General features: G+C 37.5%; 1 protein-coding gene across 7 annotated transcripts in view; it reads left to right on the top strand.

Annotated features, from left to right (window-relative positions):
- OXR1 (oxidation resistance 1) overlaps positions 1-27,528 on the top strand; it is a 372,567-nt gene that overhangs the window by 230,521 nt on the left and 114,518 nt on the right. For 6 of the 7 annotated variants that reach the window (XM_054193058.1, XM_054193060.1, XM_054193063.1 and 3 more), the window contains 6 exons: positions 233-352; positions 5,477-5,629; positions 15,087-15,271; positions 18,676-19,457; positions 23,487-23,655; positions 26,778-26,940. In XM_054193058.1, coding sequence (XP_054049033.1) covers positions 233-352; positions 5,477-5,629; positions 15,087-15,271; positions 18,676-19,457; positions 23,487-23,655; positions 26,778-26,940 — 1,572 coding nt within the window. The remainder of the gene's footprint in view (positions 1-232; positions 353-5,476; positions 5,630-15,086; positions 15,272-18,675; positions 19,458-23,486; positions 23,656-26,777; positions 26,941-27,528) is intronic. The other variant, XM_054193061.1, reaches the window with a different exon arrangement.

Genomic DNA, 27,528 nt, shown 5'->3' with positions numbered 1-27,528 from the left:
GTCAGTGTTATCTGAAGATAGAATTTAAAAAACTTCAAAAGCAAAAATGAAGAAGTACTTTGTGTGGTATTGGTTATTCCCTCAGCTCATATTTTTTGTTAAAATTAGTGGGAGCAGGATTGATTTTTCTATAGCTTATTTTGAGAAAGCATAGCAAATACACCTGAACTGATGGGAAATCTGAAGTAAACCTGCAAACATAACTTCTAACTACATTATATCTTCTTTATAGATTTTGTATGTTCCTGACCCAGACTACATTTCTAGTGTGGACAGCTCCCCCTCTCTAAGTCCTATAAGTCCCCTCTCACCTACATCTTCCGAAGCAGAGCTTGACAAGGCTACAGTAAATGTAGGTATACCTGATGTCCTTGAAATTAATTTTCCCTTACAAGATAAATGTTACAGATGCTATGCTTTCTTCTTAAACTATTCTTTCATTTGGGGGAGAAAGTACTTTACAACACCCGGAGCTGAAAAGTAAAATAGTACCTTTTAAAAAGTAAATACAAGCTTTTAATCTTTGTAAATGACAGGTTTTTGTGTGAAAGCTGAAGGCAAGTTGTAGCAAAATACTATTCTTGCACACTGAAATCTTAAATACTAGTTCCTGTTGCATTTCTGTATTTGTTACCTTTCAGAACTAGTTAAACATTTGTCTCTAATCTTATTGATGGTTTTTGTAGCAATGATGCATTGGCAAGAATGCTAAAAGCTAAAAGGTAAGGGCTCTCCCTGCTCCCTGGAGAGGTGCAGGAGCGGGTTCTCTGGTTTCATTTTGCAAAACAAACTAAAGAAAAATAAAACATCCACAAAATAAAAAACACACACATAAAAAAACCCCAAACAAACAAAAAACCCAAGCCTATTTCAGTGAAGGGCTAACACAGAGTTGATCATCGTTGGCTTCTACTCAGTAGTTCTACCTTTGTAGACTTTAAAATACAAAAATCGTTTAGCCATTAAAGCTGCTCTGTAATTCAGCTCAAATGTAGATTTTTTTTTATTATTATTATTATTTTTTTTTATATTGTTTTTGCTAGGAGCTAGCTTTGTAAAAGCATGTCTTTCCAGGAACACTGGTTTGCTGTCAACAGAATTCATGTGGAGAACACCAACCAGGAAGATACAGTATTGGAGCCTGAGCTTCTCTGCAATTTAAGCAATTATGACCTCATTCAGATGTTTCTTAATATGTCACTGCTGGTCTTTTACCAGTTAATATTATATTTTCTCTCAAATAACAAACTTTCTTGGTAGCACTTCCTGATAGTGCTCAGTCAAGCTGTCAAATGTATACTTCAGAATTCTGTGTGCTCAAAGGTTTGAGACTTTAAGCATTTATTTGTTTATTTGCTTGCATGATCTGGGTCTGGAGAAATTTAAATATAAAGGTATTGCATTGTTGCTGAATAGGTTCCCAAGCTGCATTACAAAGACTGTGATGACCCTTCTGCTGAAAAATACTATTTCGTTTTGCTGTTACATCTTTACACTGACCTAGTATGCCTGTCATTTGTACTGAATAATTTCTGTTACGTTTATAGCAAACTGAAGCTGTTGTAGCACAGTAAATAGACCAGTTTGCAAGAATACATTCTTGTATATCAGTCTCAGAATGACTGTAAATGCTACTATAGGCCTACCCATATACCATATGTCGTGAGAAGTTACTCAAGGGAAAATTGTTACTTTTACTACTAGAAATCAGAGCTCTTCCTACAATGCACTAGATCTCGTGTCATACAAAATACCTTATTCTTGCTTTTGTGGATTATTTTTTTTAATGCTTGTTTGCATATAGTAGATAAGGAGGCTTAATAATGTAAACATACCTGTAATTTATTTGGAACTTTTTTATTGACTATATGCACATAGCAGAGATAAAAACTTGAAAGTGTAGAAGAGAGAAAGTAGATTAAAGTATTTTAAAAGATTGTTTTGTTTAGTGTAGGCAGTTCAATGTTAGAAACAATTTGAGTGTTAAATTTCATTTAACTGATGCTTACTATTTTGTTGCAGAACTATTTTGTGCATCTTATTATATGTCATGGATCGCTACAAGCGGTTCTTAAATGCTTCAGGGAAAGTCAAGCAAACAAGTCATGTGACAATACATCATAAAGTGTTTATGGAAGCTTCTGTTTCTGAGGTCTTTGGAAGTACATGTAAGGAGGGAAGGGATGTTCCTAGAGACAGTTTGTGGAAAGAAAGCAAAAACCAGAAATCTCTTGCACTTGTCAGTGTGGACTCTGTGTCTGTGTGTGTGGTTTTGCTTTTTAGGCAGTCTCTCCAGCAACCCAAAAAGCACTCAATTTCTATTTGAGCAGCTAAGGCTGTGGAGGGGTTTGTTCTTCATGATAGCACCTGTTTTCTGTTTCTCTTTGCTCTTTTGGATTGCTATCCTTATGAAGGAGAGAAATACTAGCACACATTCTGTAATGCACTGTCTTGATGTCTGTCTTCTTTGACTCTCCTCCAATTTTGGCTCCGGATTTGCAGTTTAAATCTAAGCACATTTCAAGGTAAAGGGTGTATGTTGTTCTGCCTGCATAATGTAAAGGGGTCTTCTCTTTGTGCTACGATGGTTGAAATCGATGAGTTCCTCCTAGAAATCGAATAAGATGACTCACCAGCATCTGAACTCTGTTGAGGCAAAATAGAAACTTATGATATGCTCTGTTCTTTTGTTTCTGTTTTATCAAACACTGGAGTAGCTTAACATAACCACGTGGCTACATACGAACCAGCATGTGGCTAATGTAAGATCTGTATAATCCTGTTTTTTTTTTTTTACGTTCCTACACTTAAGCTAGGATTTCAGTGTGTATTGCAATAAGTTTGTTAGTGTCAATGCGTATGTAAGAACTCAGCTTAGATTTTTAAACCTTTCTTATGCTGCTGGGTTTTGTGAAGGGTTTCTTCATTTGGCAGTTTGCACATATTTGACAGGATCCAATAAGCTTTACTACCTAAAAAATTTAAAATCCACTTCAAAATAATACGTAGTGACAAGGGTGTTGTCATTAAATTTGAAAGTCTGACACCAGTATTATTCCCGCTTCCATGTCGCGTGGCAATATGAATGAGAAATAGCTGGCTTATTCACAGTGGACTTGGATATCAGCTGAGGACTCTTGCAGCCACTTGCTGAACTGTGTGCCTCACAAAGGTGACTACATAATTTTTAGGAGAAAGGCGTATATAGGAAGAAAACTCGTCTCAAGAAAGCTTACTTTTTAATTATATCTTCATTAGCTTTTTCAGCAAAATTCAGTTCAGTGTTCTAGAAGTAGTTTTGGGTTTTTTGTTTGCTTTCTAACTAAAATTGAAAGACGCAGGCAAAGGCTAAAGTAGTGCCAGAGAGATGACGAACTGAAAACAATTGTGCATAATGTTCCTGGATATGCTTAAAGGCATTTGGCTGTAATCTGTCCTAGTGAATAGAACTGAACAGAAAAGCAGAAAACCAAAGGGAACGTAGAAGTTCGTAGTTCTTATAAATAGTAATATTTTATTAGTAACTATAAATAGCAATTATGTGTGAAATGGAAGTCTTTAAATGTTGGTTAAGCTCCAGAACAAGATTGCCATGACTATAAAACAGACTTTGGTGCACTGTGTCTTCTATACGTTTAGCTTTTATTTGTAAACAGTTTTTTTCACTGTCTGTCCTGTCCTTGGTAGGGTCCGTGTTCACTACTTTGTTGGATGTACTGTTAGACAGCAAGATAGGTAACTCTTCCTATTAACTGCCCAGGGAGGTCATAAAGGAAATCTTCTGGAAGTCATATCCAGGCATGTGAAAGACAAAGATGGTTGGGAACAGCCAGAGTGAATTTACAAAGGGTATATCGTGCCTGACCAAAGTGATTGCTTTGGTCTTCTGTGGTGGCTCAGCAGATGTGGGAAGAGCGATGCACATTACTTACCTTGACTAGAGCCAGGCCCTTGACACTGTCCCAAAGCAGCCTTATTACAATACTGGGGAAATGTGAACTGAATGGGTGGACTACAAGATGGGCTGAAAAAATTGGCAGGATCTTTGGGTTCAAAGTGATTCATCATTTGTGTGTGTGGTTAGTTATTTTTTGTTGTTTGTTTTCTATGATGGTAAGCAGTTACAGGTCCTTGAGTGTTCTTATTGGGGCAAATATTGTTTATAATCTGCCCATCAGTGACGTGAATGGTGGGACAGACAATGCGCTGTTAGCAAGCTTGGGGCAGTGGGGCAGGAAAAATGAGGGAAAGTGTGTCAATACACTTGAAGGGAAGGACAAGGGCTACTCATCAAAGGGAGATCAAGAGTCTGGAGAGATGAAGTAACAGAAACCTGATGAAGTTCAACAACAGCTAAGATCTTTGTGGGACAGAAAGAGCCCCATGTGGCAGTACAGGGTGAGGGCTGGCTGGCTACATAGCAGTTCTGCAGAAAAAGACTAAAGGCCAAGGAGAGGTTGAGGCTGGTGGAGATACTGAACAATTGTCCACTTGTGATGGTGAAGGCTAATCACATGCCAGGTGGCAGATAGCAGAAGAATACCAACAGATTAGGGAAAATGGTTATTCCCCTGTCTACGGGGCTTGTGAAGCTGCATTTGCAGTGTTGTGTCCACTGTAACCTCCAGTATGAGACAAAGATTGACATGCTGCAGAGACTCCAGTGGAGAGCCATTACGATGATTAGGGAATGGAAACATATGAAGCACAAGGATTTGCTGAGAGCTGGGGTGTTTTTTAGTCTGAAGAAGAAAATACTAATGGACAACCCGATTTCTGTGTTGTATTACTTAGTAGACAGGTTAGAGGGAGGAGAAGAGTCAAGGTCTTCAGAGGTTCATAGTAAAATGATGGTCAGCAACAGCTGGTTAAACAACAGGAAAATATTTTTCACAACAAGAGGGTAGTAAAATACTGGAGCAGGTTTCTTGGAGAGGCTGTGGAGTCTCCAGCCTTGAAGATTTAAACTCAGCTGGAAAGGCCATAAGCAACCTCATCTAATGTTGACTGAGGCCTGCTTTAAACACAGGTTTGGACTAGCTGACCTTCCAACATAAAGTAGCGTATAACGTTATGGATGTATAACAGAATACATGTAATAGGACTTCTGTTGAAATTGGAAAATAATCCTTTCTGCTTACTTCTGCTCAAATTTTGCATGTGACAGTGTATCGGATGGTTTCCTTACGTGAGTTCTGATCATTATTTTGTTGTTTATTCCCAGGTTGATTTGAGTATCTTTGTCCACTTGGAATTTCTTATCATGGGCTGGTTAAGCTGTGCTTCATTAGTTATATGCAGTGTCAGATCAAAGCAGTCCTGTAAACTGCAGTGGATTTGGAACACTGTTTTTATATTTGCCTTGATGTCAAAGAAAAAGAACAAAAATTACACAACGGAAAAATTTCTTAATATTGAAAAAGGCAGGTTGTTAAGTTTGTGATTTTTTTTTTTGGTATTTTTTATTCCCTTTTAGGATCCAGATGGAGTCCAACGGAAAGAGTCAGCTGCTTCACCAGCGCATGCATGTGTTCGTCCTACAAGAGTGGTATCATCCACCTCCGAAGAGGAGGAAGCATTTACAGAGAAATTTCTAAAAATTAATTGCAAGTACATCACTAATGGCAAGGTACTTAAATGTTCAGGTTTTACTGTTACTATATGGGACGTAAAAAATTAAGTACGTTAGAATCATAGAATAGAATCATTTTGGTTGGAAAAGAACTTTAAGATCATCAAATCCAGCTGTTAACGTAACACTTCCAAGTGTTCCATTAAACGATGTCCCTCAGCACTGCATCTACACATCTTTTAAATACCTCCAGGGATGGTGACTTGACCGCTTCCCTGGGCATCCTGTTCCAATGCTTGATAACCCTTTCAGTGAAGAAATTTTTCCTAATATCCAATCTAAACCTCCCCTGGTGCAATTTGAGGCCATTTCCTCTTGTGCTGTCCCTTGTTACTTGGGAGGAGAGACCAACCCTCGCCTCTCCACACCCTCCTTTCAGGTAGTTGTAGAGAGCGATAAGGTCTCCCCTCAGCCTCCTTTTCTCCAGGCTGAACAACCCCAGCTCCCTCAAGCTGCTCCTCATAGACTTGTGCTCCAGACCCCTCACCAGCTTCATTGTCCTTTGGACGTGCTCCAGCACCTCAGTGTCTTTCTTGCAGTGAGGCGCCCAAAACGAGACACAGTATTCGAGGGGCAGCCTCACCAGTGCGGGGGGGATGTACAGGGGGATGATCGCTTCCCTAGTCCTGCTGCACACTATCTGTAATGCAGGCCAGGATGCTGTTGGCCTTCTTGGCTACCTGGGCACACTGCTGGCTCATATTCAGCCAGCAGTCGACCAATGCTCCTCGGTCCTTTTCTGCCAGGCAGCTCTCCAGCGTTATTCCCCAGGCCTGTAGCGCTGCATGGCGTTGTTGTGACTCAAGTGCAGGACTCGGCACAATTAACCTGTGACAATCTTCTCTGTACTCATACTGTTGAGCGATTCTCTTGTGTTGAGGGCATGAGGTCTGTTCCTTATGTTATAATCTCTCATAAGCAGTTCTCTTTACTTACAGTGGAGAAGAACATGCCTTAAACTGAGGAAACATATAGTTGGGTAGCTTCTCTTCCATTTTCCTCAAGCAGAACAGTATGAGCAGAACTAACCCCTGATTCTGTAAACAAACACTTCTGTAATGGATATAGTATGGTAGAAATCTAGATTTTTTTTTTTTTTTTTTCCTTTGAAGCAGTAGTTACAGTTCGCTCAGTAGTGTCATCACACAAATGCCTTCCAAGTTAGTGGCACCTAATTAACTTCTATTCAGGTCATAGGTGCACAAGTCTTGCACAGATTTTTAGAGACTGAGATGATTATCAAAAGACTTTACCTCAGAACGCTTTAGGAAAAAACAATGTGTTGCTCTACCACCCCACAGAAAAATGACTGGATGCTTTAATCATGAAAAATCATTCCTTCACTCAAGCTGAATCCGTGCAAAGAAACTCAAAGTACTTCTAGGACTTCATCCTTCACCTGAAGTTTGGATATGTATATACAAATACTGCTGATTCTGTGTTGTCCAGCAATAGATTTGCAGAGAAGTTACACTAATGATAAACAGATTAATCAGAATCTTTTAAAACGGCACTTAATTTTTTTTTCCTGATGGAAATGATTGCAGATCTATGTATGCCTAGACTTGAAGCCTTTTGACAGTACATGGCAAAAGCTAGATGTTAGAAGTTGGTGAGGCAAGAACTGGAAAAGCTTTGTTACTTTGCTCTACTTTACAGTTAATTTGCTTCACTCCTTGCATTCTGTCCCTGGGTAACTTTTTTTTTTTTTTAGGCTGATCCTAGACAAGTCATGACTTCTTGGTTTTAGGTGCTCTGTTGCAGAGGAATTGAGGACTGTGAGCCTCTGTTAGAAATTGGCTGTACTGGAAAATTATAGTCTAGTGTTAAAATTTACAGTATATTATTTATGTGCTGTAATTCCTCATCAGAATATTATGGGGAGTGTTCACAGCATCTGTCTTTGACTTGCGTTTTTACAGCCTATTTTCTAAGAGCTTCAAGGGTAATTCTGTTTCTTAAGAGAGTTGTATAATCCACTGCGGTATCAGCCCATGCTTGGGGAAGTGGGTGGGGAGAGAAATGAATGCTGACTTGCTCAGATTTGAGTGCCAGATAGCATAAGTTTAGCATGTAATTTAGCCTTTGTGTCACATGTGATAGGAATGTCCTCAGGCATGTCATCTTATCCTTTCCTTGATACACTTTCTGAAGATGCAGGATGATGAATCTTCCAAGGTTTTCTGGAGAAAGCTTAAAAGATTCATCTTCTTCTTCCCACTCTGCAAGTGATTTTGAAGCTCATAGGTAACTGTTTTATGGGGCTTCAGATGTGAAGTCTCAGTCATCACCGTGACTGGTGCTTGTAAACTAAAATCTGGTGAAAGCCTATTTTTCAATGTGTTTAATTTCACCTGTGCGAAAGAGCTTGCATTAAGGTAAAACCGTCTCATTTCTCACTTTTCAAGACTGCTTATTCTGTATGTGTTTGGATTTGGTTTTAGTCACACCTGTGACTTCCTGGACAAGCACACAGGAGTTCTCGGAGATGCAGTTAGTGTCTGGAACCTGGAAACGTTTTATCTGTTACAATATTTGCTCTCTGTTACCTGGTTTTGGGTACTGTTAGAGGCAGGGTGTCGGGCATGGTTAGGAGCAGGCTGGTGTGAATATGCCACATCCTGGTCACACTATAAATCGGTGTAACCAGTGTGCTTTAGAGTCACATTTTAGCTCACTGTTTATTGCGTGTGTAGGCATGCACTTCCTTGCAGCTGCACCGTTTGGTTCTTCTGTAGAAGAGTATGCTGCTCTGTTTTTTTTTATTCTTTGCACTGTTCGTTGGAGGCAGAAAAAGGTATCTTAACCAGTCTGCTTGATTGAAAATTAAATGAATAGAGGAGCTTTGAAATTCTTTGTTCTTTCTTATGCTTGCTAGTTTACTTGACTTGTTTTGAAAAGTAGTAGGTAAAGAAAAATTACTAATACTAAGGCTTAAAAAGAAGAAACACCAACCTGGAAATATGGGCACAAAGAGCACAAATACATTGTTCCTGAAGTGAAGTGGAGGACACTGACGAGGTTCAAAACTTCTACAAGAAACAAAGAAAAAAACTAAGTTGTTATCTTTATGGTAAAAGCTTTATAAATTGTGAATTGCAGATTTTGTTCTACCTTGTGTGTTCAAGAACATAATGGAATTATTCAGAGGTAACTTCTGTTTGAAACCTGCTTGTCAGAAGTCCTCTCAAACCTTTTTGAAGTGTATTATTGAACCGTCTAATCTTAATGTTTGGGCTCACCAATGTCAAAGTTTGGCTCTAATCCTCCCTTTATAATGATTGTTCAAATTTCTATCTCAGATATTGTATAGGATTTAGAGCTCCCATTTCCTGAGGTTTAAGGAACTCTAATGAGAAGAAGTTAAAACTGATTCAGAATTGAATATTTGCATACAGGCGCAGTTTAATCTGCGTGTTTTTTTGTGGAGGAATGGCTGAGTTCGAAGGGACATGATCTGATTGCAATGAACAATCCAGCCTTTCACATGAGCCTTGAGGAGAAGCCTGTTTAACTACAAGCAGGAATGTGACCATGAACTATCCTTGAAATTCCTCAAGGAGCAGAAGTAACAAGACGGTAAACAAGATAAGAGGAACCACATCTGTGAATAGAGAAGGAAAGTTGTGCTACATAGCCAGGGGTGGACACAGGACGTGTACCAATGGAATAATTGCCTTAATCACATAAACATAAGTTGTAACCAATCACATATCTGTTGCTATCGCTTGTTCTTATTGTCTGTCTATATATTCTCTGTGAAAACTTAAATAAAGGGAGAACGATCATACTCATATTGAGATTCCATCGTTACTCCGGGTCCGTCTCCCACTCCGACATCCTCCGACATTTTTCCTTACGTGGATTAATATTTCTGGACCAGCTTTAAGACTGAAGGGATCTGTTTTTAGTAACCTAGTATGTCCACGTGGTTTTCAGTAATAAAATGGCTCAGCATTTCTCCTTGAGGCTGTTAAATCTGAACTTTACATGAATAGAAATTCACTTCATGTCTTTAGAATCCATTTTACATACAGGAAACTTGACTTCTAGAAGTGTTATTTTGGAGAGTTTTGTTCGTCCATAACTTTCTGTAACAGTGTCATGTTGAACTACTTAGTAGCTATATGCAGAGTCTAATTTTTACTTCAGTTTCATTGACAGAATTTTGGGTACTTTTTTTCCCTTAACAACTGGTTAGAAGCATGTTCCAAGAGAAACCAGTCACTGGTTATTTGGTGGAGGATGTCCTAAAAAATTGTTTCCAGTGGTCCTCTATCAGCAACTTAGCTGTTTGGTTTTGGTTTGGTTTTTTTCTTTCTTTTTTCTTTTTTTTTTTTTCCTCAAAATTAGGAGGTTAGAGCAAACGATGGCAGTATATGGGAGTCATGTAGGATTTTTAAGTATGCATGCCATTGCCCAATCTTTTTGCTTATGCTTGTGCTCTGCTTTGCTGATCTGTCTCTCTCTAGCCACATCACTGGTGAAATTATTTTTTGAAAGCATTTTGAAAATTGAATTTGTATAAAATAAAGTCACAGAGCTGTTTCTACAATGTTTAAAAAAAAAATACTTGATTACCATCCAAAGCATCTGTGCTGAAGACACAGCATGACAGAACATGACCATAAAGGAGAAGCTGGGCTCATCTCCCTGTGTTGGTATGGGTAGGTGGGGCATAGGAAGGGCTTTACTTAGTAAACCCCCATGCTGTTCTTTACTCTGAAGAGTATATTCACACTGAAAACATCTTCAGCAGCTCATCCAGGCCAGAGAGGGATCTTTGGAACTTCTCACAACTCTGAGACAATAGTTCTGAAGTATATGTATTGTAGGAATGCTAAGATAGAAATCTGTCTGACCTATAACGGCAAACCAACAAGGGAATGAAGTTTCATATACTCTCCTTTAAAGAGAATGTGTAATATTTATCTCTACTTATTGAAAACTGTGGTGTTAACTCTCAAAGCCTGGAGCTGCTTCAGTGTAATGTAACGAGCAATTCTTGACCAGTAGTTGGCTGGACGCATGTATGCTCCCACTTACACATTTTGTTCTGATGTTACCTTCTTTTTTCACTCACAGAATCAATAGCACTTGTTTTCTGTCTGTGCTAGAAATTCCATCTGTTGAGTAATATTCCACAGGTTTTTAAGGAGGCTTTTCTCCTGCAAACAAGTTAGAAGGTGGTAAAGAGAAGCTATTTCTTTTATAAAAGAGTCACAGAAATTGTTAGAGAAAGTGGCAGAAACGCTGACGTGTCTGAAAAAAAAATGGTTAAAACTTTTGACTAAACAAAATGTTTCTTTATCTGACTGTTACCTGAGCTTTACCTAGCTACTTAAGTTAACGTTCAGTGATCCTTGGTTAATAATAATAAAAAAATTACAGAAATATTAATGATTAGTGTATTATTAGGAATCTAATTTCTAGCCTGTAAATTTGGGGCAGCGGTTCTCTAGAGAAGTATTCTGACATGTTCATGTAGTAACTGTCAACCTTATCAAATAACTTGTGAGCCAGAAGTGTTGCGTTGGTCTGCCTCCTGTCACCTTTTAAATAGGTACCAATGAAATAGGTCGTCTCTTGTTGAGGAGCTATAAAGCCAGTGTTTTCAAGATACCTGTATAACCTTTCAACTGCTTATAGTCATTGCAAGTGTTTGATCAGCTTCTTAGTCAAGTACACATAAAACCCTGATAGTTCCAAAGGTTTAATTCTCTATTTCTCTATCAGTGTAATGAATTTTAAATGGCATTACACTTGCAGTTTAATTTTTATGCTGAGTATTTACCTATTGGTGTTGAGGGTTTCTTCTAAGACAAAGATAAGCAGCTTCTAGGTTTCTAGTTGTGTCTTTGAGGCTGCAGAGGTGGGCTTTAAAATCTTCCATGTGTGTCAAGGAGAACTGCCTGGTGTACAGGTTTACGGGTTTTCTGCCATTAGACAGGTTGTTGTCAGACTGTTCTAGGAAGCTTCTATTTACCACAGAAGGTCTCTTAAACTTGTTTTCCTTATGTAGTCGGTAGTCTTGCACACTTCTTTGTCTGAACGTTTGCCTGCAGAAAAATTATGTTTACTGTTTCTCAGTGTCTGAGTCTGAAAGCCGCAAGGTACTATGCAATTTCTTTAAACACGTTCAGATTTGCCCTGGAAACAGACTCTTGTCTTGGATATGATGACATGTCTTTAAGATATTGACAACCCTGGCCTGTGTAAGTTGGTATTTTCTGAATTGTTAAAATTGAGGCTGAAGCAAGATAACTGAAATGAGGAGAAGATGTGCGACTAGTTCTTCATACACATTATTCTAATATTGTGACTCTCTAATGTTCAAATAAGCAACGTAAAATTGACTTATGAAACTTTAAACTTACTTTGCAATAAAATATTCTTTAATAGATTTTTAACCTGGACTGCGATCTGAAAAAGCCTTTTAACTTACTTTCAAGAGCACAGATAAAGCATTGGATTTTGTGTTTGTTTAATAAAACCAGGAACCTTGTTGACATGGGTGGTATGTCAGTTGTGACAGCTCACCCCTTGATAGGAAAATGTCATCTGCTTTTATTGCCTCAAAAGCTTTAGCACTTCCTGCGTACTTAATTGGTCAAGGACGGTTCATAAAATAGTGAAGAACATCTTAGTCTGGAAATGAGTTCTCCAATGAACTTGATTACTGATTGCTTCTACTGGGTAATACATAATTTTAGAAGTTGATGCTGGAACATTTAAATCATTTGGCTACAGCAGTAATATAACCTTACCTTTTTTTTTTTTTTCCTCTCCATCCTGAGCGTTCTGAAGATCCACATTCAACATGGAGGCAGTGAAAGAATAGAATAGAATATTTCAGTTGGAAGGGACCTACAAGAATCATCTAGTCCAACTGCCATCAAGTCTATGGCCTTGACTTTTAAGGTTCAGATCTGGAGAATATTAATAAAATTCCACTTTCATGTGTGGTCATTAATGAAAGAGCTCAAATTCAGAAATTGTGCTTTTTTTTTTTTTGCATTAGGTACTAAATTTACAGAAGTAGTATTTGTTTAAAGAGAAGCAATTGTTCTTCTGGGTAGACTCGTTGACTTCTGCAGTCATGTTAAATTTGTTTTCTAGACTACAGTGGATATAACTAAATGTAGAGTTCCACTGACAGTCATCCTCTTAGAGTTTGTTTTTGTTCTTTGAAAGTCGATTTCCACAATGCAGCACAGGGAAAGAAATCATACACTTATAACGTGGTTTGGTTTGGAAGGGACTTTAAAGATCATCTAGTTCCAGGGATGGGGAATCCACAACTTCTCTGGGCAACCTGGTCCAGTGTCTCACCACCCTCACAGTAAAGAATTTCTTCCTAATATCTAACCTAAATTTCCCCTCTTTCAGTTTAAAACAGTTACACCCCCTATAGCTACACTCCCTGATCAAGAGTCCCTCCCCATCCTTCCTGTAGGCCCCCTTTAGGTACTGGAAGGCTGCTATAAGGTCTCCCCGGAGCCTTCTCTTCTCCAGGCTGAACAACCCCAACTCCCTCAGCCTGTCTTCATAGGAGAGGTGCTCCAGCCCTACGATCATCTTCATGGCCCTCCTCTGGATCTGCTCCAAGAGGTCTGTCTCCTCCTTATGTTGGGGGCCCCAGAGCTGGACACAGTACTCTGGGTGGGGTCTCATGAGAGTGGAGTAGAGGGGCAGAATCGCCTCCCTCGACCTGCTGGCCACACTTCTTTTGATGCAGCCCAGGATGTGGTTGGCTTTCTGGGCTGTGAGTGCACATTGCTGGCTCATGCTGAGCTTCTCATCAACCAACACCCCCAAGTCCTTCTCCTCGGGGCTGCTCTCAGTCCATTCTCTGCCCAGCCTGTATTTGTGCTTGGGATTCCCCGACTGAGGTGCAGGATCTTGCACTTGGCCTTGTTGAACTTCAAATGTCAGTGACGGTTTTGTTTCAGTGTCTTAAATACCTTGGAATTATGTGAATATGTTCCGCTGACTTTAAAGTCTTTAGCATATGCTTTGTACGCTAAAAGGCACATATAAAACTGACTGGGCACGGGATGACTAAAGGCCTTAAGTACAGATGCTTGAGCTGCTTTTGAGATTGTTTTAATTTTTCCGTAGTAGTGATACCATTGGTCACTGCTGTAGACTTTAATAGTATTTTTGGTTTGTTTTTTATAACGTGCAGTTTTTTGCTTGCCATATGGCATTTTTGTTTTTCTGCTGTGAAGGTCATTAACCATCACGGTGTCGGGAACAAATTTCGGGAATTGGGAAGGATTGTAGTTTTATTTCAGCTGTGCTGGTATGTCCTAAAACAAAACTCAAAACAAACAGTCCTCCCCAATACACAATGCTTGTAATCACTGTGAACATTTTATCAGTGAGTTGGATATTTATTCAATTCCTGATAAGCTTCAGCAACACACGAAGCAACTCTTTTGTGATTCTTGCTCAGAAGTTTTGAATGTCTTTCTAAATTTTTGAAGTCCTTAGGATTCAAGATCTGTTACTGAAGGATCACTATCATCCTGCTTAAAGCTAGATTTCCTCCAGTTCATAGTTTTAGCTCAAACTCTACCATTCTAACAGTTTAATGAATTTTGTTAGTGGGCAGCTGGTGTTGGTGTTTGCATTTGTTTCTAGTGCTGAAGGCGGGGGGGGGGGGGGGCGAAGTTCAGTGTAGTGTAAGCTAACTTGGTACCTGCACTGTATCCTACAGCTCATTGTATGAGTATCAACTTTCTTCAAATTTTTTCATACCAGAAGTTTAAAATCTATTTGTGTTTATGTACTGCAGCAGTATCATTGTGATTAAATCCATTCAAAGCTGCATCTTTAAGAATCTTTAATATTTTTAATCTAGTTCCATTCTATAAATGTATTTGCCCAATAAGTCAACAGGTCCATTAAGTTAGAATGACTTGTATCAGATGCTGCTGTTTCTTTTTTGTAAGGAAAATGAAGATAAATGACAGTTTAAGATCTTTCTCATTTTGTTCTTTAAATAGTAGAAAGTGAGAAGACTTAAGAGTCAGGTTTCAGACAATGCTTGAAGTTTTTTGCAAAACTAGCAATAAGCCCCACAGTTACCTGGAAAGGATGTATCCTTACCTCAGAGGAGCTGCCTAGCATATCCTCTAGGGGTTCAAGGGTTTATCTTTTTATTTTTTTTTTTTTCTCTCCAACTACTCAACCTAGTGATTAAGTAGTTGTGAGGAACTGAGGGAACTGAGTTGTGAGGGAAAGTAGGTGGTGTTAATTTGCTTCCACAGAAAACAGTTGTGTTTCTAGATAACTGCAAAACAGAAGAAACTATATAAAGTTGCTTACGTATAAAGATACGTCAAAACCAGTTTAGAAAACGCCTTTTTCCAACAGAAAAAAAAAAGAAAGGAGAGTAAGCTGAAATACAAAGGAGAAAATTTACTGCTTCTTTTCCCTCTCATTTTAGGGTACGGTCAATGGTGTGCTGCTAGTGACGCCAAATAATATAATGTTTGATCCTCATAAAATGGATCCTCTGGTCCAAGAGAACGGCTGTGAAGAGTATGGCATCATGTGTCCAATGGAAGAAGTGATGTCAGCTGCTCTGTATAAGGAAATTGTGGACAACAAAATTAAGGAGTCATTAACCATGTAAGATAGAATAATATTTATAAAGCTTTAAGTAAATATGAACTGTAGCCATATTGCTGACCATACGGAACTAGCAAAACCACACTTTCTTCTGTGTTCCTTTTTAAGACAACCATCAAAGATAAGCTTGGAAAAACCCTTGAAAACTTGCTTTGCCTTAAGTTCTCACATTCTATATACTACATAGAGTAAATCCTCTACTATATAGATGGATTCTAATTTCCTCCAGTAGTCTCTTTTAAAAGTCAGTGTACAGAAAAAGGTACCACACCACTTCCTTCCTCTGCGCCTTCCCCCATGAAAACAGTAACAGATGTGTTTAATTCTTCAGTAATTTAAAATCTGATGTATAGAATAGAAAAGTGTGACTTTTAGGTGCAAATCTTTATTATTTACCATTTTCCACTTGCTTCTCAAACTCTTGTTGCCATGATAAATTGTTGTAGGACTAATTTTCTAAGATTTGTGTACATTTTTATGGCATCAGGAGTGTATTTTTTTTTTCCCTTTTTGAACTAGGGGAGGAACTACATATTTGCCTTTGGGTGTAGCCTTGTTTGGGGTGAATAGAGTGAATTTGGATCCATGAGCTTTAATCCCTGGTGTTTAGCGTGGTAGGCATTTAAAACTGATTTTAAACAGCATTATGAAAAATCTTCATTCAATTCTGTCTATTGCCTAATTTTTATACTGTCCTCAGAAATAGGATAAATTCTAACATTAAAGCCAAAAAGGATATATAAAAAATAAATAAATCATGCCACCTTTACCTGTCAGAGCCCATCAAGCACAAACATTTGCAGACTACCTTGACCATCTGACTGCAGTTTTAGTTAGGTTAAAGTGCAACCAAGGCAGAGTTCTCTGTATGTGTGAGAGAGTAAACCTGTTTGCCTGATGTGTAACTCTTAAAAAATGCAGCCATTTTAAGTAAGGTGTAAAGATACTCAATAACTCTGAAAAATGCCCTTTTACAGTTCTTACAGGTAATATGCTAAGCACACCTTTCTTGATAATCTTAAATATCTGCATATCCAGAAGAAATAGCTGTCTCTTGCCATTTTTAAGCTCAGTTTCAGCAGAGACCTGGTAGTAGACATGGTCCTGTTTGCTTCCGTAAGTCATGTGTCTCTCAAAAGAGCGACTAATGTACGTATTACTGTAGTAGTATTTGGGGGGCTTTTGATGTAGAATGATGATGACTTCAGCATGCTTGCTTTCTGGAAGTTTATTTTCCAGATTGAATTTTTAATAGTTGCTCATAGTTCCTACTTCAGTTGATGTACAGGTGCAAGTAACGAGCTTATGAAAATTAGATGACTCTTTTTAATCTACCTGTTTGAATCATAATATTGCAGTTGCAAAACAAGTCTCTTTCCTAGCATGTCTCGTTTCTTAATGACTCAGTGTTGACCTACAAATTTACCTTCCATGCCCTGTTGATTTTTGTGCTCTTGTAGCACATGTATTTTCTGTTTTGTTCACAATATAAATGCATATGGAAGATATTAAACATGTGATAGTAAAAGGTCACGCTGTGCGTTCAGAGCCCTCTATGTCCAATTTGATGTATCTTTTTTGTCAGCTTTACAAACTGTTACATGGAACACTCACTTTTAGCTGTTGCTTTGGTCCCAGCACTTTTGTGCCTTGACCTCATCAAAATTTGAGGTATGTTTGTAAATTTTGTGGAAAATAAAATTCAAATTTCTTAAGTCTGTAACCAGAACTCCCAACAGCTAGAGCTAGATCTGACAAGACTTGTGTGTCTTGAGATATTTGAAACTTAAATCATGTTTTCCCACTATTTCTTTTTTTTCCTATTCCACTGTTATTATTAAACTTCTTCCTCTCCCAATTTTGTCAACTGTCAAATCTGTTTAAACTTGGAAAAAAAAATCTGAGTACTGAAAATAAGATTATTGTGATCGGTTTTCCATTATATCAAAGCTGATGGATTCATTGGTTCTTAAAACATGTCATGTTTATAATTTCTATATGTAAGCCACAATCTATGCTGAAACTGGAAAAAAAATGTGTCTGAAAGCCAACAGATTTTTTTTTTTATGGATTTCATAAACCTTAGGTTGTGCTGTCAAAAAGTACCTATTACCGGCATAATCATGAAAAATTAAGGAAACGGGCTAGTCCGATGGGTGATAAATCTTAAACTCTAATCCACATGCTTTGTGGATCACAAATGATGGTTTGCTACATCAGCACAAGCTTAATATCAGTTTCATGTTAACAGTTGGGTGAGAGGATGCATATGCTTTGCAAACATCCTGAATTCTACGATGTCTCAGTAATGTCAGTAATATGACCTAACTGAATAAAAAGTTTTTTGTAGAAATGTGGAGTGGAAATGAAGGTACGAGCTGCTTAAAAGCATTTGATGATAAGTAATGCAAGATGTTATGTGCTTGTGGTAGCAAGGGAGTTGGCACTAAGAACTCTAGCCAAAAGTATGGTTACACATGAGAAACGTCTTATGAAGGTTGTGTACTGGTCAGCTTTTTGACAACGCTGGAAAAGCTTGGGTCATATAGATATAGTTGAGCATGTTCACAGTCCCCTTGTAGTTCTCCTCTTCTAAAACTCGTAGAATTTCTGGTTAGCTTATTCTGAAAGGGAGTTTTGAATAAGATTATTTTCTTTGGGGGAAAAAATGTTGTTCTTTTATGCTTGCTTTTTTCTTATACTGTTTATGAACATTTGATGTCTGTCCTTTAAATTGTTCCGTGGTACCAAGTAGTTTAGGATTTATTTTGCCTAACTGCCTCAAAGTTAGGTACCTGACTGGTGAAGACACTAATCACTGTTAGGTGTTTCCCGTGGGCAGAACGGTAAGGTCTACCTTGATGGTTCCTATTGTTCTGCCTTGACTAACTTACATAGGTCACACCAGATGATTTCTGACATTCATTTCTTACCAGTGAACTAGGTGTCCGCTTTATAGTAGGGTGGAATAGGTCTATACCATTTTCTTGGCCTCTCTGGTAGACAAAGCTTGAAAGATTTTGGAGGATTTCTACCTTTAGAGATTGTGGTTGTGTGTAGCTTTTTGTTGTTCTTCCCCTGTTTTTTATTTTATTTTTACTCTTTAAGCATCTCAGACAATCTTGTTGGTTTTGTAGGAGAGCTTCTACTTGGGAAAGTAATGTCCCGAAGTTGGGAAGTCCTATCTATGTCATGCTGGCAAAAGGTTTACCATAAGCTTACCATTACAGGAACATATTTTATGCTTGTTTCTTATTATTGATGCTCTGGATTAAGTGTTTTTAGTTTTGGGGGTTAAATTAAAAGCACCTTTAAATTTTTTTCAGCATTAAATAAAACTTACTAAAGAAAAGAGCTTGACAGAAAAGGCACCTGCTATGATAACTTTCTTATTTGCTCAACAGAGATGTAGAACAGCTGTCTGTAAGGGAACTTTGCCATTCCAAGAAAGCTGCAAAGAGCAATACAGATGAAATGGATTCCAGGGTTCAGGATACGGGAAATGACAGCGCTAGTACTGCCCCAAGGAGCACAGAGGAGTCTCTTTCAGAAGATGTCTTCACAGAATCAGAACTCTCTCCAATACGTGAGGAACTCGCTTCCTCAGATGAGCTTCGACAAGACAAATCTTCTGGAGCATCATCAGAATCTGTCCAAACAATAAACCAGACAAGTGCTGAATGTTTAACAATCATTTCAGACTCAAATGAAGCTGCCAGTGACTTAAAACCCAGTGCTGAAATGGGTGTAAATGTTAAACAGCTTGGTAACCACAGCTTAAGTTCAGAAAGTGCTGAAACGTCTATAAAGGGGGGGCAAGAACTTACTGAAAATATTGCAGATGTTCTCCAGCAGTCTTCGCAAGGTAGTGAACAGCATCACAAAGATGCAGAAGTGGGCAGCAATCAAGATTCCTCACTAAGAAAAGAACCAGGAGAGAATAAGATGGGAGAGGAACGTCCGTGTTGTGAAGATGCCACAGAATCTCAAAAGAAAGAGAAAACTACCAAAGGAAAAGTAGTGAGAGAGCGAACACGAAACTCGGAGACAGAAGTTGAGGAACTCCGCAAACTCTGGAAGACCCACACTATGCAACAAACCAAACAACAAAGAGAAAACATGCAACAGAATTCACAAAAAGAAATCAGTCAGAAAACTGGGACTGCGGGAGATGGGCACTTAGAAGGTGAGTCATGACTTACGTTGTCAGCCTTCAGATTTACAGTGTATCTCCCTCCAGTTCATCAGAATTCTTGTTTTTTATTCTGTAGAACACATCTCCCCATATATTGCTTATATTTCTCATTGGCTTGAAGATAAGCTTAAGTTGCACCTTATGTAAACAAGTTGGGAAAAATTGCTGAGGAAACTGAAAACATGGACACTTCCGTTACTGTCATTCTTCCTCACTGAAATTATATTTATGTTCATATTGAAACACAGCATCTTTGTAGGGGAGATTTTAATGAGCCAGTAAAATTAGATCCATGATGCATTGGTCACTGTAGAGCTCAAAATTAAAAATGTTCCTTAGCAATCAGCTAGCTGTCACTTAAATTTTGATCCCAGTGTACACATGTATGAATGAATTTCAGGGGATGAATTTCATCTTATTTATAGCATGTCCACCTTGTAGTTAAGCTTTATGATGTGAACAACAAACACTGGAGGCTTAACACTGTTTGATACTTTCAGAACTTTGTTTCACTTGCATCTTGTCATACTTCCATGCTGACTAGAACAAAGTTGAGTATAGAAAAGGTGTATCTCAGGATAAATAAAAGCTAGATGGTAAGAAAATAATGCTATGAATATGGGGAAGAGCCAGGCTTATTTCTTGAGTACCTGTATTCCTCTGCAGAGATCAGGCCCTAGGATTATTAGTTGGAAGTTATCTTGAAAGTTTATTGGAGTTACTCAATTCATATTAAGTAAAGTCATGTCTTTTTAAAGTAACTTAAAGATTTCTGTATGTACTTAATTTTGCTTTTTAAAAAATTCATAGGTTACTTTCCTGGTGCCTTACCATCTTCCTAATGGAGATAAACTAGTTTTAATTATGCAGGATTTTCAGGGATAGAAAGAAAACATATGTATAACGCCTGTCACTACTTAATAGCTTATATGTGAAATGCATTTGAAGGTCAAATTGTTTATGTTAATAATTAAAAGTTGAGACTGTATTGAATAGAGAGGTGTATTCTTCAGCTGACAGAAATTCATCTTACACTTCAGAATCTGATATGATAATTTTTTGGTGGTGTTTTCTCCTTCTGTTAAGGAAGCGACTGAATTTTCAAATTTGAAGCAGACAATTAGTTGCATCATTCTGTGATAAGTTTGGCTTTTATGCCTTAAGTGTTAGAGGAAATCCTCTGGCAAAAATGTCAGCTAGTAAGTACTTGCTTACTTTTTTTTTTTTTTTTTTTTTTTTACTGCTAGTGCTTACTTTTTGTGACTTTTAAAAAATGTAAGCACAAGTGTTTTCTGCCACAATTGCTGCTTTTCACAGAATGGTAGACATTGGAAGGGACCTCTGGAGATCATCTAGTCCAACCCCCTGCCAGAGCAGGGTCACCCAGAGCAGGTTGGTCAGGGACGCGTCCAGGCGGGTTTTGAATGTCTCCAGAGACGGAGACTCCACCACCTCTCTGGGCAGCCTGTTCCAGTGCTCTGCCACCCTCAAAGTAAAAGGTGAATTACAATTGAATTACAATTGAGTATTATTTATAATTCAGTTGTATTAGATGCTTTAGTTTTGTTGTTGTTTTTTTTTAAAAAAGATTGTATCATTGAGTGACACTGCAGGTTTTTCATGCAGGATGATCTGTACAGTCACAGAGTATATACATGTATAATCAAAAAAGTGTCTGTATACAGTCAAACAGAGAGGTGCTGGCTAGAAACCTTGTGCACGAGGCGTTACAGCTCACTGAAGGTTGTGGGGGTAAAATAGAAAAATTATTTAAAAAAAAGAAAAAAGGAAGCAAAGGTTACTGTTTGGAGATTTGTGCCAATGACTTCAGGCCAACTTCAGCTGGAATTATTGTGTTTCTTATTCTTGCATGTTGTAGTAGCGGAATGCAAATAAAACAGTGAATTATGAATTAGTATTTCTCAATCTAGATAGATTTTGTGATGTTTCTGCTTTCTTTGTCTACAGGCAAGTTTAATTAGAGCCAAGGTAACTCTTGAAGGTTACCAAAGTCTAAATATGACAGGTCTGTTAGATCACTAAAAAATGGAAACACTCTAAACACTATCTGATATCCTGTCTATCAGACTAAAACTCCGAAGTAGTCATACTGTGAGTTTTGTATTGTTAAATTACCTAGGTAGGTCTCTGTCACCTGCATATAGCAAGGACTGTGTTGAATTTCTTCTTTCTTCTGAGTTTTGAGCATCTAGGGTTTTGGTAGTTACCATTTGTTGATCTTCACATAGGTCAAACATTTCGGAGTTTGGAATTAATGATCTACTTGTTCTGAACGTTGAACAGGTGATGCAATAGAAGTTGATAACTATAATAAGTCTAGAAGAGCTAAAAAGGCCTCCCTTGGAATATTTTTTTTTAAATGCACAGGAATCATATTCTCTTCTATTTTTACAGACACTTAGGTTAACCACTGGACTGAAATAAAAGCTAGATGTAGTTGATACTTGGAAGAAATTATACTGGTCTGTAGTTTTGAATGTATAAACAAGCTGAAATTCATTAAAGATAACATGTCTGTTTGCTGCTTAGTTAGCTGGATATTGGACAAGATAAAGGAGGAAAAAAAAAAAGGCATCACACACAATAGACAGCACTAAATTTTTTTTCCTGATGAATTCTGTATCAAATCTACCAAAATGTATTGGAGAACACAGCAAAAAAAAGCATGTTAAATAGCCCTTTTGAGATTTGGGGGCAGGGCTAAATTGTTTGTTTTCGTTCTCAGCTAGCTGGAACTAAATCTCACTCGTTTTGTAAGGTGTGATACAAATCCTGCTTCTCTGAGCTCTATGTCAAAAAAGTTCTAAACTGCTCCAACTGAAGGACCAAAATCCCAAATATCAGATCATTTTAAGAATACTTCTTTAACACTGCCACAAAGTTCATGTGTCAGTCCTATGAAACAGGGTCTTTGTTTATTTTGGGTTTGTTTGGGTGTTTTATATGATAATTTACTTTTGAGTGTACAGATTTATAAAATACTTCCAAATCATTGTGACTATTCTACCATACTGTGTACTGCCGGTGTAAATCTAAAATATTGTAACTGAAAAGCAGGAGATGCACATTTAAATGTTTACTGAAAAAAATTATTTTGTGCAACAATACTATTCTAAAGTTTGCGATGAAAATCTGACAGAGAAAACATACAGTAGAGATGTTTGTATATCCAGAAGTTGATGTTTTCTGTATATGTGTATATGTAGTCTAGATGTAGATAGACACTGAAGGAGAACTGTAGGAGCTGTAAATAAAAGATGAGTGTCCTAGAAAACAGGAACATATCTTTATTTACATGTAATGCTAGAGGTAGGCTAAATCTTTTGTTGTCATAGCTGATCATAAGAACTCTTAAACTTATGTTTTCCTTCTTTGCTTTAATAAGTCTCTTGTGGCTGGAACTCTTGTTCTAGGATTTGGGCAATTAATCTAGCAAAGAAACAATTTTGAGAAGGCTTCTTGCTTTCCCTTGTGCTGGCTTGACAATCCAGACCTTGAGGGCAATCGTAGCATTCCATTAGTTCAATTAAATATACTACTGGAGGGAAAAATCCCATATTGCAACATCCAGTGTATTTCATCCTGAAGTGGTGTTCGTACCTTTGAAGTATTTGATATAGCTAACAAATGAAAATTCATCTCAATCCTCTTAGTAGTGCCAGAACTCTTTTTTTTTTTTTTTTTTTTTTAAATCAAAAGTAACTAATGAACAGGTTTGACATATGTGAATCAGGTCTAAGTACTTGATTAACACTGTCGTTTGCATGTATATGGAATATCTTCTTAATGGTGAGAGGGATATCTCATTCACTATTGAGGGCTATGCATTGAGAGTATTTTCTGAAATACTTCCAAGCATGGGGTAAACTGTCAAAATGTGGTCTGAGAGTGGAAGCAGAAAAGAATGTTATATTTACTCAGGTGTGTTGTACTGTGAAGTTAGTTCTGCTGAAGTTAGTTCTGTACATTGTGGATAGCTTACTTTTTCTTTACTAATAGGGTCTTCTCTTACAAAAGAAAAAAGACGACATCGATCTCACAAGTTTCTGCGTCTCAGGGTTGGAAAACCCATGAGGAAAACATTTGTTTCGCAAGCAAGTGCATCAATGCAGCAGTATGCACAGAGGGATAAAAAACATGAGTACTGGTTTGCCGTTCCACAAGAAAGGTAAGAAGGGAGTAGACTCTAAAAATCAATGCTTTCCAATAGGTCTTTCAGCATTTTATTTTTTTTTATGCACCATGCAAAGTTTTTTCAGTGACTGTCTGTAAAGCAACACAAAAAAAGGATCAACACCTGAGGATATTGATGATTGGCTTGTGCTTAACACCGGAATATGTCGTTACCATACTGAAGCTTTACTGACTTACTTGGGTTACTTGCAGGTTCAGCCAGTAGTTTCTCTTGGTATTATTTAGGCTTGTGTTTCTAGCAAGTGAATAATGAAAGAAAGATTCAAGCAAGTGGTGTCTGGTGAAGGAAATGAGTTCTGCAACAAAGTTTTTATTGTCATTATCTGTGTTTCCCATTATTTGGAAACTTTCTAAAAGTTCTCTCTACTTCTTAAAGCTGTGAGTTCAGAAGAACTAGCTGGGGTTCTTTTGTCTTATCTTTATATATGGAACGTAAAACTTTTCCAGGAAGCAACTTAAACATATCTACTGGAAAAATATCTAAATTTGTTGCAGTGATTCAAAGACATGACATATCCATGCTCGCTCACTGGTGAAGTCTTGAATTCTTAAATGATCTCTACTGCTGGGAAAATGATTTTTCAAGTTGAATGTGATTTTTGGGGGTATTGGTAAAGTTGTCAGAAGAGGGGGGGGTAAAAAGAAGAAAACAACAACAAAAAACTATCAGCTATCATCTTGTATAAATACCTACACACAATGATCAAGTCACTTTTCCATCTTTTCTTTTGAGCTGAATGGCATAGAATGTCCAGTTGGGGCACTGCAGTTGAGGACAGATATGGATCAATTGGAGAGAGTCCAGAGGAAAACAGCAAGACTAATTAATGCCTAGAAAGTGTAACATATAAAGAAACTTAGAAGTAAGTGGGGTTCTTTAATCTAAAGGAGAAAAGGTTGATTACAAAATAAAATCATTTCATACTTAAAAGTTGGCTGCAATAAGAAAGGCAGTAGTCTTTTTTTTTTTCTTTTTTTTTTTTTTTTCTTCTCTCGTGTCCACTGTGAATGGAGATGTGTAATGGACTGAAATTACATCAAAGTATTTGAGTTTTCCAGCAAGGAGAATTGAGTCTATGCTAACACATCACTAACCTGCTTTTAATCATCACCCCCATGACCCCTGAATGGTGGAGATTATGCATTTTCTTGAGACAAATGCCTGTCACACTGATTCCGGTATGGCTAATCCTGTCTGGGCCAGGTGACCTCTTGTGGTTACGTTCAACTTCAATGTTCTTATTCTATTCATATCGTATTTCATTTGAAAACAGATAAATGTTTCACATATGGCAATGTTGTCTTGGTCAGCTGATTAAAATGATTACTGTGTCTTTTTGGTTGATTTTCTAACGTAGCAGAGCAAGTACTTATCTTCATCATCAAGCAAAACTTATCACTAAGAAATCGTTTACAGTTTGTGTCTGATCTCCTTGGAAATTACTCCACCTCTGCAGGCTTTCTCTCTCTAACTGTGTGGGGAATTAGTAATCTGCTCTTTATCCATCCAATGTGTGTCCTATGTTTTTGTACACAAAAAGTCACATGTGGGATGTTTGTTTTCTGAATTCAGTGTTAATGTTGCTGAGTGCTACTCTGCTTAGGTCAAAATACCTAGTGTTAACCCAGTTGTCTTTTGTCACCTAGTGGTAAGAAAGAGAAATGTAGGTATCTGACAAACCTGCATTATTTCAGTGTTCTTATCAGTCTGGGAAGGAGTGTCTTAGAGTTCCTTAAATATCAAGCTTTATTTACTTTCTTAACTGCTATAATTATACACAATTTCAAGTTCTTAAAAAGTCAAAATCAGGATTTTTTTTTTAAATTGATACCTTGTTCAGCGCATGAGGAGTCTGCAGCTTCTTGTTCTGTCATAGAACTTATCTAGCCTTATGAATCTGAAATGTTTTGTTACCTCTTACTGTCAGAGAAAGATTTTTTTTTTTCCTTTTTTTTTTTTTTTCCCCCTTTCATTAATGTTATCCAGGAACCTTAATTTTAACAAGGGTGACTTGGAATGACTGACCCTGTTGAGAGACTATTATTGCATACCTGTGTGCTGCATCCTTGAAGATTGTAGCTGCAGTTTGAGACTTTGCTCTGTATCTCTTGCAGTTCTTCCAGTATTCAGTTTTGCGGGAATTTAGTAAGGGGAGGGGTGGGGGGAGAACCCAAATACTGTCGTCTTGCTAATCCAGTGTGCAGATTCACTGTAGCAAATATCTTTGAAGAGGGAAATAAGGAATATTCAAGCTCTTGGTAACCAGAGCCATAAAGCTCTAGCTCTGAAACTGTCTTTTCCAAGATGAAGAGATACTACTGGATTCATTGCATTTTTCTAAATGCTCCATCTGTGCACCTACAGGAAATGCTTAAACAGTATAGATTGAGAGCGATTAGGATTGGAAATAACTTTCTTCTGGGAATTTGGATTTTCTGTTTTTCCAAACTGGAGAACCATGCCGTTTGTGGCAGATAACTTAAAAGGCGGTAACTTCTTTGAATCTTGGTACTTACTGCAGTACTGCAGTTAGAGTGGTCTGTAGTTTATGATCTAGCTATATATATGCATTATATATGCACCCTTTCAGCCCTACTTCCTCCTATCTGTAGTAATTCTCACAGTCTGTATAATTTTGGTTACCTGTCTTGGGAATGTTCAGCTCTTCTTCAGGGGTGGGGAAAACACACGTGCAGACACTTTTAAATTCCAATTTTGCCTGTGGTTTTTATGTAACTCCTTTAAAATAAAATAATAAAAAAAAATCTTAGTGTTTTATTTTGGAAGTTATTTCAATTGTAAACAGGTTTCCAATGGGACACAAGTGGTTGAAGGGACTGTACTTGTATATGAAAATGCAGCTAGTCAATTGCCAACTTGTTTCTTGTTTTTCTCCAGTGTCAGCTTCATATAATTAAAAAGAAAAAAACAAACCACTTAACTAGTTTTATTTTTTTTTTCAAATGTCTCTAATATCTAGTAAAACATGAAATAGTAAGTATTTTAATTTTAACCTTAAATACCTCATAATTATTAGACATGACCAAAAGATGACCCGTATTTTTCTTTTCTGTATCATTACTTCACTTCTGTAGGACAGATCACTTGTATGTCTTCTTTATACAATGGAGTCCAGAAATATATGCAGAAGATACTGGGGAATCTCTTCGGGAACCTGGATTTATAGTGGTAAAAAAGAAGGAAGAGACTGAAACTAGTGAAGAAACTACTACTGAAGATGCTGCTAAAGAGTGGGAGGTAAGGAAGAACAGCGTCAAAGATATTTTTTTTTCATTAATACTTTCACAGGAATATAGTTAAAATAGTGTTAAATACTTTCCAGTAAGAAAAACAAAGCAATGTGCATTATTAGTGTGCTTACTATGATCATGACTGTTTAATTTATGCCATCCTACTGCTTTGCTCTAACATCAGTTCAGGACAACATTTCACAACTGCAAGTCATTTTTATATGGAGCAAATTGTAACTTAAAACTCAGAGTTGAAAGGAATGCAAGTACAGCAAAGAAGTGGCAACTTTGATGAAGCAGACTTAGTTTTCAGTCAAGTAAACTGACAGTCTTCTGATATTTAATATTTAATATTTCTGATACTGAGTACTTATTGGTAAGTCTCAAAACAGGGATGAGATAATAAAAAAGGAAAGTTAACCTATTAATGACATGTTGTTCCAATAATCCAGTACTTAACTTCTCAGTTATAACTTCTTCATACATTAAGATGCTGTTGCATGGATTTTAGTAATATACTGTAACTGGAACTCTCTTGTTATTTTTTATAACAAACACATTTCTTCCATGTGAATCTGTGTCCACCGCGTTTCTA

Source organism: Rissa tridactyla, chromosome 2 (genome assembly GCF_028500815.1).
Source record: "Rissa tridactyla isolate bRisTri1 chromosome 2, bRisTri1.patW.cur.20221130, whole genome shotgun sequence".
In the NCBI taxonomy this organism is placed as follows: domain Eukaryota; kingdom Metazoa; phylum Chordata; class Aves; order Charadriiformes; family Laridae; genus Rissa; species Rissa tridactyla.
The sequence above is the reverse complement of the archived record's forward strand: the minus strand, read 5'-3'. Positions and strand labels throughout refer to the sequence as shown.